Source organism: Sturnus vulgaris, chromosome 20 (genome assembly GCF_052056855.1).
Source record: "Sturnus vulgaris isolate bStuVul1 chromosome 20, bStuVul1.hap1, whole genome shotgun sequence".
NCBI lineage: Eukaryota > Metazoa > Chordata > Aves > Passeriformes > Sturnidae > Sturnus > Sturnus vulgaris.
Window position 1 is genome coordinate 10,191,549 of NC_142262.1, and position 16,460 is coordinate 10,208,008.

The 16,460-nt window shown below is 54.4% G+C and overlaps 2 protein-coding genes across 2 annotated transcripts in view; both read left to right on the forward strand.

The window, feature by feature from the left end:
* The first annotated feature begins 989 nt into the window (after nt 1–989).
* LOC148221595 (dynein axonemal heavy chain 9-like) lies at nt 990–9,948 on the forward strand. Its single transcript, XM_088176818.1, has 10 exons — nt 990–1,180; nt 1,277–1,394; nt 2,948–3,144; nt 3,788–3,946; nt 4,551–4,681; nt 5,829–6,040; nt 6,218–6,451; nt 7,715–7,882; nt 8,627–8,743; nt 9,748–9,948. The coding sequence occupies exons 1-10, from the start codon at nt 990–992 to the stop codon at nt 9,946–9,948; spliced, it is 1,728 nt and encodes a 575-aa protein (XP_088032944.1).
* Nucleotides 9,949–10,109: 161 nt separating this feature from the next.
* Nucleotides 10,110–16,460, forward strand: part of LOC106859514 (dynein axonemal heavy chain 9) — a 69,543-nt gene continuing 63,192 nt past the window's right edge. The window contains exons 1-7 of the mRNA XM_088176819.1: nt 10,110–10,113; nt 10,717–10,831; nt 11,804–11,872; nt 13,496–13,622; nt 14,443–14,698; nt 15,118–15,359; nt 16,264–16,399. Coding sequence (XP_088032945.1) covers nt 10,110–10,113; nt 10,717–10,831; nt 11,804–11,872; nt 13,496–13,622; nt 14,443–14,698; nt 15,118–15,359; nt 16,264–16,399 — 949 coding nt within the window. The remainder of the gene's footprint in view (nt 10,114–10,716; nt 10,832–11,803; nt 11,873–13,495; nt 13,623–14,442; nt 14,699–15,117; nt 15,360–16,263; nt 16,400–16,460) is intronic.

Below are 16,460 nucleotides of genomic sequence, written 5' to 3' on the forward strand. Positions count from 1 at the left end.
ACCAAGATCTTGCCCATCAAATCTGGATCATGCTGGAGCCTTATGGCTGTGAGTGTCCTTGAGTAGATTCTAGTTCTGGATGCAGGGTCCAGGAAAGCTGGCACAGCAGGCAGAGAGGGGGGAGGTCTGTGGTTAAAAGTTTTTCTGAGGCTTTTTGTGGGTTAGCTTTACTTCTACCCTTGCCACTGCTGTCACTGCCTGTGTTTGGGAGTAGGAGGAGAGTTCTGTGCTGTTTCAATTAAGGAGTTCATTTTTGCAGGCAACTTAAAAGACACCCAGGCCCAGCTCAGGAGATGACACTTGCATATAAGTCTTAAGACTTCATTTTAAGTTTATAGGAAATTAAGGGACAAACTGTCAGCAAAGCAACTTTTGTTGATGAGCTATGCTTTAGTGTTATGCTTGTCTACAGCAGAGACTGGAGAACTGGCACATCTGTGCCCTCCAGAAAAGGTCTGCTGGGCTTTTAGGAATAGCAGGGGCCTGGGGAAAACAAAATGTTCCTGTTACTGGAGCGGGCTGGGGTGACAAGGGGAGGACCCTAGTTACTGCTGGGACTGCACAGGATCCGTGTGCTCCTTTCCATGGAATTAAAGAAGGATCTTTTATTTGAGAAATGGTGAACTGCTTCTCACAGAGGGTGTTAATGAGGTGGAAATGCAGCGGTGCAGGAGCCCGCAGCACCCATATTTCATCTTCAGGTGTTTGATGCAGGTGTCGGGAACAGCACGGGGGGGGGGAGGGACTGGAGCTGCCCGTGCCCGATGTGGGAAAATTCCCTCGGACTGCGCTCTGAGCTTCCCGCGGAGCCAGCCGGGCTGTGACATCGCTTCTGTGGCCGCCCAGCGCTGCCGGGATGAGAGAAAGGGGCGGGAGGGAGGCGGCAGCGCTGGGACCGCCCCCGCATCCCGGCGGGACAGGGGAGCGGCTCCCGGGAGTCCCCCGGGCAACGGAGCCGCCGCCTGCAAACACTGAGCGGAGCCGGGCGGATGGAGAGCGGCGGGGATCCCGGGGCAGCGGGGACGGAGGAGCCCCGGGAGGGGTTGGAGGAGCCCCGGGAGGATGTCCCGGAGGAGCCGTGCGCGGAGCGGTTGGCACGGGGCGCTGCCCGGGCTCTGGCCGTGCCCCCGGAGCGCTGGCGGCGCTGGGCGGGCGGCGCGGCGGGGCCGGCGCTGCGCGGGTTCGTGCGGGGCGCGGCGGGGCCGGCGCTGCTCGCCTGGCGGGGCCCGGCCGGGGAGCTGGGGCTGAGCCCCGGGCCGCCCCCGCCGCCCCCCAGCGCCACCAAAGCGCTTTTCTTCCTGCGGCCGCCCGGAGCCCGCCCCGGCCCCGCCGAGCTGCTGTGCGGGGACCTGCCCGCTGAGCCCCTGCCGCATTTCGCCGTGCTGCTGGAGGAGGTAAGGGGGAAACTCCAGAGCCCAATGAAACTTTCTAAATCCTGAGCCATGTGGGGTCCGTGGGGAATGATTTTACACAATCACAGGATGGGTTCCTGAGAATGAGAAAGTCTGCTCATCCCATTCCTTGAAGTGTTCAAGGCCAGGGTGGACAGGGCTTGGAGCAGCGTGGGATAGTGGAACTGTCCCTGCCCATGGCAGAGGGTGGGACGAGATGAACTTTAAGGTCCCTTCCAGCCCAAACCATTCTGTGGTTTTAGGATAGTTGGTGCTCCGTGGCACATCTCAGGCACAGCTGGTCCAAGCCCCTGCTCCAGCCATGTCACCCAGAGCCAGCTGCCCAGGACCATGTCCAGGTGACTTTTCCGTATCCCTACAGATGGAGATTCCTCCCTGGGCTGCCTGTGCCAGCCCTCACTCACCCTCACCAGGAAAGGGTTTTTCCTGATACTCAGAAGAGCCTCCTGCATTGGAGTGCCCAGTTACCTCAGGTGTGCTGACGTTTTCACAAAGGAATCTTCAAGAGCTTCCATCAGGGGCCCAGTTGTAATTTTAACAATCCAAAAGAATACAAACAGTTGATTTGACTGGTTATGACATTGGTTTCATTAGCAGTCCATGTGATTTGAGTAAGGGAGACAAAGCCTGATACTATTGCAGCTGAAGCTGTTGAAGGTGAACTCTGTGTGCCCTGGGATTGCTCTTCCTTCTCCCCGGACATGGTGGTTGCTGCTGCTGGTCCTCTTTGGTCGTGGTGCAAAGAATTTTAAGCACCCTGCAGTGGCACCCTGGTTGTTCCTTTTTCATTCTGTGTCTGTTTGTAGCTGGTTTTTTACCTTTATCCTCCCCAAAGTTTGGCCACATAAAGGCTGCTCATCACCAGGGGCAACCTGGCTCTGATCCCAGAGGAAGGTGACAGATATTGTTGCTGTCCCAGCACAAAAGAGCCAGAAGCAGCTCAGGTCCAAGCAAGCTCAGCCCAGAGTCCCCAGCTGCTGGGTCAGTGCAGACCCTGGAACTTGCACTGATAAATACAGGAACCACATTTAGTGGGCTGCAGCTTTGGGAAACAACCTCAAACGTGGCAATGCTGTAGGTGCCAGGAGGTACCAGAGGACCTTCCCAGTGCAAATGGGGGGTGGGTGTGCAGGGACAGCCCCTGGCCTCAGCCTGTTCATCATCACCTGCAGGGAACTGCTTGGAACAGTGAGCAATCAGGGTCTCCAGGCTTGCCAAGGCCAGGACCTTGGAGCTGGTGGCCAGTCCATCCATAGTACTTTTTGTCCTAGAATCATCAAATCACAGCATGTTTTGTAGTGGATGGGACCTTAAAGCCCATCCAGTCCCTCTGCCATGTGCAGGGACACCTTCCACTGTCCCAGGCTGCTCCAAACCCTGTCCAACCCGGCCTTGGACGCTTCCAGCCACAGCCTCTCTGGTCACCCTGTGCCAGGACCTCCCCACCCTCACAGGGGACAATTTCTTCCCAAATCAAATCTAAATCTGCCCTCCTTCAGCTCTTCTGCACTGCTGTCCCATGACTCCTGCTGTAGGTGATCGTGCCCATCCTGACGAACAGGAAGAACCATCAGTGCTGGCCACGAGTGGTGTCACAAGACATCATCCATCATGTCCACAGCCTGAAAAACACTGTCTTCAAGGTTGTTGGCCAAGTGAAAGGCAAGACCTTGCTGCCTCTTCCAGCTGCCTCGGAGGGAATTGAGAACATTGATCCTAAAAATGAGAAATTGTGAGTACCAGCCCTTGCTCTCCACTGGGTTTTTTTCTGCTGCTGCATTTGCTGCATCTTTCATGGATCCTCCTTGTCAGACATGGGGACTGTTCTTGCTCCCTGTCCTCTGCAGCTCATCCTGCCAAGGAGGGGTATTTTGCTTTCTCTAGTTCATGGGCTCTGTCCTTGGGGACTGTGCAATGATACAAGCAGGAAAAGCTCAGGAAGTGGAAGGGGATGTGGGCACATGTGTGGACATGAAGAGAAGCAATGAACTGCTTTGGATCACTAAGGGAAAACTCCAAACTCTACAGTCAGGCTTCTCCAAGCCCTGTCCAACCTGGCTTTGAACAAGTCCAGAAATCCAGGGGCACCCACAGCTTCTCTGGGCACCCTGTGCCAGGGCCTGCCTACCCTCACAGGAAACAATTTCTTTCTAATATCTAATTTAAACCTACTCTTTCAGTTTAAAACCATTCCTCCTTATCTTGTCTCTAACTGCCCTTGGAAATAGTCTCCCTTACAGGTTTGATTTTGTGGTTTTGAAAAATGAATCTGGGCTGTAACTGCAAAATCCAGCTGCCCCTTGAAGTAGATCCAACTAAGCAATGCACCTGGACAGGTGGAAAGTCAAGTGACCCTCGTGGTCTGTTTTCTGCAGCTTGGAGCTGATCAATAAATCCCTTGTACATACCACTGAGTCAGCCATCATTGACTGGAGCCAGCAGATCCAGAGAGTGCTGAAGAAAGAGTCCTCAGAGCCTCTCCTGCAAGGCACCAACCCAACCCCGAAGGTGGAACTGGAGTTCTGGAAGAGCAGGTGCTGGGGGAAATTGGTGCTGCTGGTTTGGGTGGAAGGGATGCTGCTGCTGTGAGCTAAGAGCAGCTGCTCGAGGTCATGTAGAGACCTGAACCCAAAAGTATTGCTCCCAGACATAAAATAATGATGATCTCTGAGTGCCTGGACAGTTGGCTCAGTTTGGCTTGCCCCCCCCACAGTCCAGGGCTACACCATGAGGGAATTTTGTTGGAAATGCTGTTTCCATCACTGTTCTCTAGGAGCCAGCCTCAGAGTAGAGCTGATGGGCATTCTCCATGCTGTCAGCTGGCTGCTGGTGGTGCCAGAGGGGGGGTTACATGAGCCAGGGAGTGGAATTTCACCTGCCCTTTGTGCTGTGTTGGCTCAGGCTGACTCGAGACAGAGCCCAGCCCATGCAGTGGCTGCAGAAACACCAGCTGGCTCCTTTTGGCACAGAGAGCTGCTCTCACCTGAGCCTGGCACCAGCTGGGTCCTGTAGGGTTGGTCCCATCTCCTGCCACCATTGGGCTCAGTCCTTGTGTAACTGCAGAAAACCCCGAGTCAGGCCCAGGGCAAGCAGGGCTTTGGGTCCAGCTGGGCTGGTAACGTGTCCTGGCTGCTGCAGGTGTGCTGACCTGGAAGGCATTTACAGTCAGCTGACATCCAGGAGGGTCAGCAACATGCTGCAGGTGCTGCAGAGAGTGCAGAGCATCTACGTGCCAGCCTTCCAAAACATGCTCCTGGATGTGGAGGCAGGTGAGAAACTGGGACAGCTTTACCATGGGGCTGACTTCTGTCCTCTGTCCATGGCCTGGGCTCCCAGCTGTGCCCTCCCTGCTGGGGTGGCTGTGTGGGAGGGAGGTGCTGGTAGTGAGAGTTTCTTCTTCTTTAGTCTTGAGCTTTGGGGTTATTTGCACGTGCACTTCTGGCACTTCTGAAAAAGCTGAGACCATTGGGATTGTGCAGTCCAGAGAAGAGGTCTCTGCAGTGATCTTATTCTGGCCTTCCAGTGCTTAAAGGGGCTCCAAGAGAGCTGGAGACGGATTTTTTACAAGGGTTGGCAGTGACAGGACAAGGGCAAATGGCTTCATGCTGTCAGAGGTTAGATTAGATCTCAGGAAGGAATTGTTCCCTGGGAGGGTGGGCAGGGCTGGCACAGGGTGCCCAGAGCAGCTGTGGCTGCCCCTGGATCCCTGGCAGTGCCCAAGGCCAGGCTGGACAGTGGGGCTTGGAGCAGCCTGGGACAGTGGGAGGTGTAACAAGATGTGCTTTAAAGTCCCTTCCAGCCCAAATCATTCCATGGTTCTATGATTAGATGATGATGATGATGATTCTCTTCACATTGGCCCATGGGTTCAGTTGCACAATGATGTCCTGGTTTTATTAAAAGGAATTAATATAATTACAATTAATTAATTATTAACTCTGGGGTAGTTCTTCAGGGTCCAACCACACAGCTAAGCTGGAGATTTCACCCAGTGAAGCACTCATGTCTGTTCTAGTGCATTTAGGACAGGTGGGACTGTGCTGCCCTCTGGGCACGGGGCTGCCAGAGCCAAAACCAGGCTCAGCTGAGCTCAGGCCCAGCCTGGTGATCCTGCAGCCCATGCAGAGCTGTGTTTTTGGTGTTGCCAGGCACTGCTTGGTTGTCGTGGCCTCAGCCTGTGCCCAGAGCCCTGTCACACCCCTGTCCCCACTCCCTGTCCCTTGCTGAGTCAGGTTGTTTGCTGTGCTGGTTAAGGTGTAGGTGAGCAGGGATCAAGGTGATTTATCTCCAGCACATGTAGGTGAGTGCTTTGTGCTCACCAGGACTGTCTGTTCCCCTTTGTGCCAGCACCCAGCTCATGACCCCCCCCCATCCCAGCCCCAGGGATCTCATCCCTTCTCCCCTCTCTTCCCACAGCTCTGAGCGAAGCTCAGGACATTGACCTGCACCTGACACCCCTCCAGCAGCCCCTGGAGGACATAGAGGCTGTTGAGTTCAGCAAGGTGAAGCCTCTCCTGGTCCCCCTGCTGCACGTGGTGTGTTGGATCTGGGTCACCTCCAAGCACTACAGCGTGCCTGTGAGGATCGTGGTGCTGCTCCAGGAAATCTGCAACCTTCTCATTCAGCAGGTGTGTGGCTGTGGCACCTGTGTTTGCCACGGGAAGGGTTTTATCAAAGTCTCTTCTCTCTTTCTTTCCCCTCTCCTTCCTTGGCAAAGGGATTCTGAACTGGAGAGAAAGGGTCAGAGCTGTTCAGTTTGCTGTGACAGCAGAAGGGACATCTCTGGGGTGATGTGGCTCTTCCAGGCTGTGCTGTACCTGTCTCCAGAAGACCTTCTGAAAGGAGAGATGGAAGAGAGCCTGGGCAAGGTGCAAACAGTGTTTGACATCCTGAATGCCTTCAAAGGGGCGTTTGAGGACAGAAGGGAGAACCTGCACGTGTACTATGAGCCAGGCCAGGAGGTGAAGAGGTGGCACTTCCACCCCAGGCTGGTGTTTGCAAGGCTGGACAGCTTCCTGCAGAGGCTGGAGATGGTGAAGGTGAGACTCTGGAGCTGTGAGGTGTTGTAGCCATGAACTCCCTTGCTGGCATCTCTCCATGATGCCAGGGGATGGGGCCACTCTGTGCTGTGTGGTCCCCTGACATCCCCCTGACCTTGTTTGCCCGGGTCCTGCTCAGTGCTTGTGACAGATCTGTGGGTGTGTCAGTGCTCCCAGGAGTCCTGTGGGACTCGTGCTCCTGTTGGGACAAGGGGATGGGAGCTATGGGGCTGGGAATAAACCAGGACAAGCTCCCAGGCTTCCTGTGGCCCTCAGGGACACCCTGGAGCTGGGGAGAAGCAGGGACAGGTTCCACATTCCTCACTAGGTCATGCCTTCACATCCCAGTGGTGTGCCCAGCTCGGGTGGCCCTGTTGGCTCCTCACGGTGACACAAGGCAGGGCAGGGACAGGGGGTGACATGAGAGCCATCATCCCTCAGCCCCCAGCATGGCTGAGGCTCCGTGAGCACCTGTTACACACGGTGTATTTGTCACACACGGTGTATTTGTGGCACACTGTGTGCCTGTCACACACCCACCCTGTGCCTGTCACACACCCACCCTGTGCCTGTCACACACCCACCCTGTGCCTGTCACACACCCACCCTGTGCCTGTCACACACACCCCCTGTGCCTGTCACACACCCACTGTGCCTGTCACACACCCACTGTGCCTGTCACACACCCACTGTGCCTGTCACACCCACCGTGTGCCTGTCACACACCCACCGTGTGCCTGTCACACACCCCCTGTGCCTGTCACACCCACGCTGTGCCTGTCACACACCCACTGTGCCTGTCACACACCCCCTGTGCCTGTCACACACCCCCTGTGCCTGTCACACACCCACCCTGTGCCTGTCACACACCCACTGTGTTCACCTGGGAGCTCTCCTGTGGTTATCAGCTCCCTGCCATGCTGCTGTGTCTCTCTGAGGTGAATCTGTTTATGGATCTCTTCCCAGCTGTGTGGTCAGATGGGCACTGTGCCGGCTGCTTTTGCACTGGAACAAAAGGTTTTAGTGCTTTAACCACACTGTGTCACTCTGCTCATTCCTTAAGGAGCTGTGTTGAAAACCACAATGGATGGCATCTATTTTAAAACTGCTCATAATCATAGAATCACAAAATGGTTTGGGTTGGAAGGGACCTTAAAGATCATCTTGATCCCTGAGCCTGGCCCAGGAGCAAACATGGCTCTGTGCTGTGCTCTTGTCATCTGCTTGTGGCTGAAGCTGTGTGTGCCTCCTCTGGCTCTGCAGGATCTCCTGACCACGGCCCTGGACCTGACAGAGCTGGAGAAGATTGAGTTTGGGGGGATGAAAGGGAAGGCCCTGGGCCAGCAGGTGCTGGACATGTATGAGGAGTTCCAGGAGGGCTACCAGGTGTTCTCAGAGCGAACCTACAACTGCCTGGACCTGGCCAACGTGGTAGGTGACAGCAGCCTGTGGGAATGGCAGCAGCACATCCTCCTCTCCAGAGAGCAGCTCCCTCTGCAACAGAGCCCTGGTTCCTCCTTCCCAGCTCCCCCCTCCCTTTGTTGTGGTCACTGCAGGGAGCAGGGAGCTGCTGCCTTTTCTGCAGACACTTGGGAGTCGTTGCAGCTCCAGATCTCAGAATCACACAATGAACCAGGCTGGAAAAGACCTTTGAGATCATGGTGTCCAAACTGTGACCTAACACCTCCTCATCAACTAAACCATGGCCCTGAGTACCATATCCAGTCTGTTTTTACATGTCCAGGGACAGTGACTCCAGCACCTCCCTGGGCACACGATTCCAGTGCCCAGTCACTCTTTCAGTGAATAACTTTTTCCTGATGTCTAACCTAAATTTCGCCTGACACAGCTTAAGCCTAGCATACCTTGTTGGTTCAGAGAGTGCTTCTGTGGGTTTTTGGGGTGGTGGTGTGGTCTTTGGGGTAAGAGAGTGTGGAAACAGCCTGCCTTGCCTGCAGGATGAAGTTAGAACTTGTTGGACTGTGGGTCCATCCTGGAGGGCCATGAGCTCAGCCATGGGATGGGACAGAAGTGTCCTTGACTCTGTGGAGGGTGGCCAGAGGAGTGTTTTAATTCCTGGTGAATGAGAGGGGGAAATGCCTGTGGGTTGGGAGGTGGCAGGCACCTCCCCAGTGCCCTCTCACAGCTCAGGCCTTGCTGTTGCCCTTCCCACAGGAGTTTGAGCAGGATGCCTTGGCCTTCCAGCAGAAGGTGCAGGACATTGACCGTCGGCTGGCCACGGTGTTCAGCCAGGCCTTCAGCCACGCCCCAGGCCTGGAGCACATCTTCAAGGTCTGTCTGTGCCTCCCTTCTCCCCCCCGAGCCCCACAGGGAGGGCAGGCAGAGCTGCAGGCAGTGGGATGGGCAGTGGGACAGGGACACTGCTGGGCTGGGCTTGGGCAGGGATGCTCAGACCTGTGGGTGCCTTGTGAGCCCTGGAGCTGGGAGTGTCCCTGCTCTTCACCTGCTGTCACAAACAGAAGAGCCCTTTGCTCAGTTTTGGCAAGAGCAGTCAAAGGAATGACTCCAGTCAGGCTTTTGGATGGCAGGAGTTTCCCTGGTGTCCCTGGGAGATGCAGGAAAAGCTGCTCTGAGTTCCAAGGCCAGGCTGGACAGGGCTTGGAGCACCCTGGTCTAATGGGAGGTGTCCCTGCCCATGACAGGGGCTGGACTGAGCTGGGCTTTAAGAGCCCTTCCAACCCAAACCATTCTGTGGTTCTCTGATTTCCTGGTGAAAACTGCTAGTAAATCCAGGTGACCATTGTTAATATCAGTTTGTTACTACATGGATAAATTTCAGCTCTGAAAATTGAGGTTTTCTAGAAATGAGGTGGTTTTGTTCACCAGTGAATCTATCCTGCAGAGAAAGGAAATGGTATTTCCTGAAAAAAAAAAAATCAGTATAATTGTAAAAAACACTTTAAAAATGGTAAGTGATAGCATTTGTCTGAGTTGCTGTGGGTTTTTTTTTAAATAGCAAATTTTGAAGCACTTGAAGAAAGACAGTTGGTATATGGTTCACTCACAGAGAAGGTCTGAGCATTTCTTTCAAAAGACATTCTTTGTGATGTGCTTTGATGGTGGGATTCAGTCAAAGGTATCTTGGAGTTCTTTTTAAACCTTAATGATTCCATGAAAGGGAGGAGCTGTTGGGGGAAAACCTTCCCTTGGACAAGGTGTCCGTCAGTGCAGACCTTTGAGTTACTGAGGAAGATGGAGCACCTCCATCAGTGAGGGAAATCCCAGTGGGACTTTGTGCAGGAGTGTGACTTTTTCCCATTTCTTCCCCTGCCCAGCTGCTGGCCATGTTCAGGAACCTTCTGGAGCGGCCAGTGATGGCTGCAGTTGCTGCTGACAAGGTCCCTGTCGTCCTCAGCATGTTCAGCACTGCCCTGGACCAGGCCAGGCTCACCTACACCAGGCACACCCAGGCAGGGCTGCAGCTCGGTGGGTGCCATGTCAGGAGGAAAACTGATTTCACAGGAAACTGGATTTAGACTGATTTAGGGGGGGAAATAATTTGCTTTTGCTAAGGAAACCAGAACTTCCCAAATTGCAAAGGTTTTCAGCTTCTATAGTTCCTAGTGGGAAGGGAAGTGCCTGGGAATGCTCTGTTGTTGGCATTAAAGCAATGCCAATATCCTTGTTCTAAATGTGCATGGGTGAGATGTGGCTGGGATTGAAGGCACATGCTGAGCTTTTCCCTTGTGATGCAGTAAATACAAGAGGGAGGTGGGATTTGGGGGTTTGATCAGCCTTTTCTGGGGTTATTATTTCCTGGGAGTGCTGGTACAGAAGGGAATAGGTGAAGTCCTGTCAGATTATGAGGATTAGCGTGCCTTGTTGAACAGCAGCCTCAGGAAGGCTGTTCTGGAAGCAGACAAGTTCCAGGAGAGGCAGCACTGCTGGAACCAGTGCAGGTTAGCAAAGGGAAAGGGGAGATTCATGGAGGACGAGCCCAGCATTTGCTGTGACTTGGGGGAATGTTGTTCTGTGCCTCTGAGATGGGATGGTCACAACCAGCTCCCAGCCAGAAATCCCTTCCTCAGTGTCCGTGGGAAGCAGAGAATTCACCCCAGTCTGGCTCCAGGACGTGCCAGGCTTCTCCTCTGTTCCATTTTTCCAATGCAGAGGCACAGGGGGATTTGTGGGTCCCAGCCCTACATGGTTGGCAGGGGTTGGGTTCAGGGCAGCAGCCTGGACACCAGGGCAGTTCTGCTGGGGGGTGGCAGGGCTGATGCAAAGCTGTGCCCTGTGCCCTGCAGGGTTCCCCCCCCTGCACAAGAATGCCCCTCCCGTGGCTGGAGCACTGGGCTGGGCACGGGAGCTGCAGGCAAGGATCCAGAGACCCTTGGAGCACCTGAGGAACATCCCATGGCTGTGAGTGTCTGCCTTGTGACCACCTGCAAATGTCCTCTCTAGTCAATCTTGAGACATTCCTCTCCAATGGCTGTACCCAACCAGCCCTTAGTGAAGAGGTCAGAAGTGGGGGCTCTGGAGCCTTTCACTCCCTGCCATCTTTGGTTTTTAAAGCAGCTCTTTAATTGGACTGGTTTTGATGTGATTGAGAGGCACAGTGGGATAGCAGATAGGCTGGTCAGCTTTTAACAAGCCCTAGGTTGCAATTGAAATAGGTATTGCAACCTTTCCCACTGTAATTCCTCTGAGCAAGGTCTCCAGGAGCTCTTTGGGAGCAGCCCAGCTCTTGGGTATTGGCAGAAGATAACTTTCTCAGCATTAAAGAGAGGAACAATTACCCAAGATCAAGAAAACAAACCAGGGCTGGAATTCTCATGGTCCCTGCATTTAACATTGATTTTATCCCTCTGTTTAGAGCAGTTAAGGACAAGTCTTTCAGCAGAGTGATGTGAGGCTCTTTCCCATGTGCAACTTGAGAGGGAGAAAGGACTGAAAAGGAAAAATGAAGATATGTGTATATATAGCTATACATTATGTATTATATATATGATCTATATAATGTTTGTTATTGCATATATTTTATATTTTTTTCTATACATTATATAAATAATCATTCACACAGCTGTGACCTGCATCTAGTGGAGCACAACTGTGACAGAAAACTGTCAAGGGCAAAATGTTTAAAAGTGATGTTTGGTAACTGGTTTTTCCAGCAGCCCTGGGTCCATCTCCTGTCCCAGCTGCTGGTCCCCATTTTACAGCATGGAAACACCTGAGAGAGCACAGGGGGCTGGGCAGCCTTTGTGCAGGGAGGGGATTTGGGGTGAAATCCAAGCAGACTGTGCCTGCAGACTGTGGGGGGAACTTGGGAAGGGGGAAATGCAGAGCTGAGCCCCCAGGACTGAAGGTGACCCCTGTGTGTTGTGCTGCCAGGAGCTTGGACTCTGCCCGTGGAAGAAGGGTGCTGCAGAAATATGAAGAAATGATCCAGCTGCTCGACAGGTACAGGGGGCTCAGGCAGGGCTTAGCTGAGGAAACATTCCCCTCCCTAAGCCACCTCCCAGAACATTTGGCAGCCCAGAGCTTGGCAATGTCCCTTTCTAAGCCCAAAGGAATTTCCTGCTGGGAGAGGAGCAGGGAGCTCCTCTGAGTACCACAGGTTTGCTGGGATGGCTTCAGAGAAGAATCCTGCAGGGGAGGCACAGGGGCTCTGCAGCCCAGCAGGAACATCAGAGGAAGCTGCTGTGGGCTGGAGGAGCTGCTCTGGGCTGGGCCAAGTCCCAGTTCTGTCACTGGCTGTGTTTGCAGTGGATGTAATGTGGATATTCCACAGCCGGGGCTGGGAGTCACTGCCCAGGACTTGGCATCTCAATGTTTGATGTTACACCTGATTGCTCTGGGCTGGCTCTTGAGAGAAACCCCCAGGGAGGAGATCCCTGCAGGGCCCTGCTCCCCATCCCCAGTGAAGGGAGCTGGGAGCCCGGGCTGCTGGCTGGGTGGAGAGAGCCTGGTTCCCATCACCAGAACAAGGCTGGACAGTTCAGCACAGCCTTTCAGAGAGGAGCTCCCAGGCTATCAATCTGATAAATTGGGCTCCTCTCAGCCCCAGCAGTGCTGCCTTTAGACCACTGCCCTGCAGCTTTGCAGCACACCTGCTCCATTCCCTGCTCCTGACAGCCCACCTGGGACCAGCACAGCACACTGCTCCTCCCCAGGCTCCTGGGGGAGCAGCAGGTTTCATGCCCTCTCAGAAGATTGGGATAAATAAGAATGAAACCCATAAAAATAACACTCAGGCCCTCTAAAACCTCCTTCAGAGCTTCCCTTCATGCTCCCTCCTACCCAAGCTGACATGTCCATGCCAAAGCCATGCTGTGATTCCCACATCCTGCAGCCCTCAGGGTTCAGGGAATGCAGCTGCTGAGAAAGCCCAGGCACCCTCACAGGACAAGGAGCCAAACTGCTCTGGAGGAGCCAAAGGGGCATTTTTGTCTCTCAGTATTGATTTCCCATGTTCTCAAACTCGCTGTCACACCTGCAGGTGCTCTGCACTGTGTCTATCACAACCCACATGCCATTCATCATTGCCCAGTTTGCAGCCCCACAGATGGTGTGGGGTGAGCACCTGGAGCTGCTGTCTCCTGGTGCCACTCCCCAGAGGCTCAGGTGACAACGTGATTCAGAACAGACTTTGTCACTGGGGAGCTTGGCACTGTCCATGACATGTGAGATGCCAGGACCCCTTTTCTGCCCCCTGTGCTGCCATGGTCTCAGACAGGTGAGGTCAGCTTCAGCCACCCCAGCATCCCTGTGCCTTTAGGCATCTGTTCTGCTTAGACCTTTGGGAACCCCCAGCTGCTGATATATCACATTAGGGCAAATGCTTTGGAAAGTCCATCTCCAAATTGGAATTTCCTGCTAAAACTGGAACTGAGAGAGCTTTGCCCTCCGGACTTGCTGGTTTTGGGTGTTTTTGGAAACACTGTTGTTTGTGGAGGTGGCATGGATGGGTTTTGAACTTTCCTTCAGGTTCTTCAGTCCTCAGAGTGGACTTGGCTTCCACTCAGTTATAGCTGCACTCTCTGGCTTGGTAACTACAACGTGGATGTTTCTCTTTTCTGGCAGGTATCAGGAAAAGGTGTACTTAGACTGGTCCCAGACAGTCTCAGAAAAATCCCAGTACAACCTCACCCAGCCTCTCCTCCGGCGAGATCCACAGACCAAACTGCTCAAGGTCAATTTTGATCCCCAGGTAAGAGCTGCTGCCCCTGGGCTCTCCTGTCCCCCAGGGCATGTCCCCAGGCTATGGGGGACATCTGGTGGGGTTGGCACTGGGTCTCTTTGGTCCGTGGAACCCCTGCCATGGGGGTAACAAGGATCTACCACAGATCTGCTCTGAGCAGAGCAAATTCTGCTTAAAGCCAGTGGCAGGAAGTCCCTCAGGAGCCAGATGTGTAACTGGTGTCAGCATGTCCAGAGCAGGGTTGATACTGGAGTGGAGAGTGATGGGACATCATCTACAGATGCACATTCATGCTGTGTGTACCTAAAACATGAGATTCTGAAACGGTGTAAAAAACTCAGGGAAGGTTTGTTTTGTGACTCCAGGAATCTTTGATGGAAGGTGGCACCAGAAGGAGTTGAGTCAGTAGGTTTGAAGCCATGGTGCTATTTTTTAGTTATTTTTTATGCCAATCAGCCCAGCAAACCAAGAGAACTGGAGCCATCTTATCTTTCACTTTGATAATGGCCAATGGCTCTTGCAGGAACAGCATTGCTGAGACTTGTGGTGTGGCTCAGCCTCCACCTGAGAGGGGATGCACATGGGTGGGGATGGCTGAGAGGACCAGAGACGATGGTGGCTTTTAGAGGCTGGCTGGTGCTTCAGAGCTGGGAGGAAATCCAGAGTCAGGGATCAATGGGAACAGATGGCACAGACCAGGAGCTCTCCAGGCCCTTTGCAGCCTGGGAATAAACCAGCAGGAAGGCCCTGGGGTGCTCAGAAGGGCTTGGAGGGGATGCCAGGAGCTGGAGGGCTGTGCTGTGCTCAGCTCTGTGCTTTGCCTCCCCAGCTGGTGTCCGTGCTGAGGGAGGTGAGCTACCTGTGGGGCAGCGGGGCAGGAGCCATCCCCCCAGCAGCAGCTGACATCTACTCCTGCAAGGAATCCTTCCAGCAGCTGGTGGCCAGCCTGGAGCTCATGGGGAACAGGTACAACAAGGTCCTGAGGACAGTGCTGGAGGTGGAATATCCTCTGGTGCAGGGGCAGCTGCAGGACATCGACTTGAAGCTGAGAGAGGCAGAAGAAACGCTGACGTGGAAGATGGAGGGTGAGCTGGCTGTGTGACACCTGGCTCTCCCCACATTCCCAGTCTCTGCTCCCTGGTTCCCAGTGGCAGCTCCCAGCAGCACAGGGAACTCTCTGGCATGTCCAGCACTGGGGAGATGAGGAGCAGCTCCCAGTGCCTGCTCCTTTCCACATTCCCTTGATCCACCAGGGCTGTGGACAGGATCCCCCTCCCCTCAGGTTTAGCCCAGGCTCTGGGGAGGAGAGGCTCTGGTGGTCCCTGCTGTGGCTTGTTGGTAGGAGAGAGGTAGAGGTGGCTCTGCTGCTTGAGGTGGTGAATCTCATACTTTAAGGATGACTGAGAAATACGTGAGACCACGGGGAGAAGGTCTGGAGGAGAGAACACCAGAGCTTGGCCCAGCAGCTCTGAAAATAGGGGATCAATAATTTCATTTTCCCCAGGTGTCTGGGCTCACATCTCCGGGGTGATGGATGATGTGTGTGACCTGGAGCAGAGGGTGCAGCAAGCCAAGGACAACGTTGAGGAGATCCACAGCATCGTGCAGTCGTGGGGGTCACCCGTATTTGAGAGGAGGGATTCCAAAAAGGACTCAGTGCTGAGCCTGGAGGAGTGCCAGGAGTGCCTGGAACGGCGCTACAGCCTGGTCAGGGAGTCTGGGCACAGGATCCACTCCCTGCTGAAGGTGAGGGGGCACCTTCAGGGCTGGGTGGCTCCTCAGGGGCTCCACATTGTCCCTGCAGCTCTGAAAATGTCCAATGCTTTAAATGAACTCCCTGGAGCCAAACCCGAGCCGGTGTTAACTGATGATGTCTCAGAGGGCTGAGCTGGAAGGGGGGTGTGGGGCTGGCTGGGCTCCCAGCCCAGGGCAGGGTCTGGCTGCAGCCCTGGCTGCTGGAGAGCCACTAGAGGGGAGTGGTGCATCGGGTTTGGGATCCTGCTCCAAGGAAAAATCCCCTCGGAAGTGTTTACCCGAGAACAGAGGCTGGGGCTGACCCTTCGGTTTCAGGCTTGATGTCCCTCTGGGGAGCAGGAGATGATGATCACCACCCAGGAAGAAGCTGAGTGACAGGAGAAAATGTGCTGTCCCAAACCTTGGTGTTTCCCAGCAGTTTTGCCAGAGCTCAGAGTCCTTTGCAGGCCAGGAAAAGACCCAGGGCTCTGCTCCTCACCTGCCTGGAGCCAGGTGTTGTTCATGTCAGGGACAGCTCCTGGCCTGGAGGAAGATGGGTTATAGCCCCAGCCCTCTCCCGAGGGTCCCTGTCTGGCCTTGGACTCTAAAGAGAACCAGATGGGTTCATCAGGATGGGCCTTTGAGACCCCCAGTTCCCCCTGCCCCAGGGGCAGCCCCAAGTCCCCTGGCCTCAGAGAAGAGGGAGAACACGTGGAAGACATTCTAAGGCTCTTCTGCACTCCATTTTCACCTTGAAGTGTTCCTGGAGACCAAGCAGCCCTGACCCCAGGAGGAAGATCCACCTCCACAAGGCTGACACTCCTGTGCTGCCCAGCATCAGCCCTGGGCTGTGGGCAGCTCTCTTCAGGACAGGCTCAGCCCTGTCGTGTGTGAAGGAATCTTCTTTGTCTTCCAGGAAAACCAGAGCCTCCTACTTGCAGACCCAGCCTCTGATGCCTGGAAGGTGTATTTGGATTATGTGGATGAGATAGTCCTGGATGGATTCTTCACTGCCATTGAGTGCTCACTCAAGTACCTCCTGGAGAACACAGGTGACACCTGGTTGCTGTCCCCTGGCTGCAGTGGCTGCTCAGCCTCTCCAAGGGCACATCT

Coding starts and splice junctions, on each gene's coding strand:
- LOC148221595 (XM_088176818.1), top strand. CDS start 990: ATGGAGAGCGGCGGGGATCCCGGGGCAGCGGGGACGGAGGAGCCCCGG. Junction 1,181..1,276: donor GCGGGGCCGGCGCTGCGCGG/GTTCGTGCGGGG, acceptor GCCGCCCCCCAG/CGCCACCAAAGCGCTTTTCT. Junction 7,883..8,626: donor GCCTGGACCTGGCCAACGTG/GTAGGTGACAGC, acceptor CCCTTCCCACAG/GAGTTTGAGCAGGATGCCTT.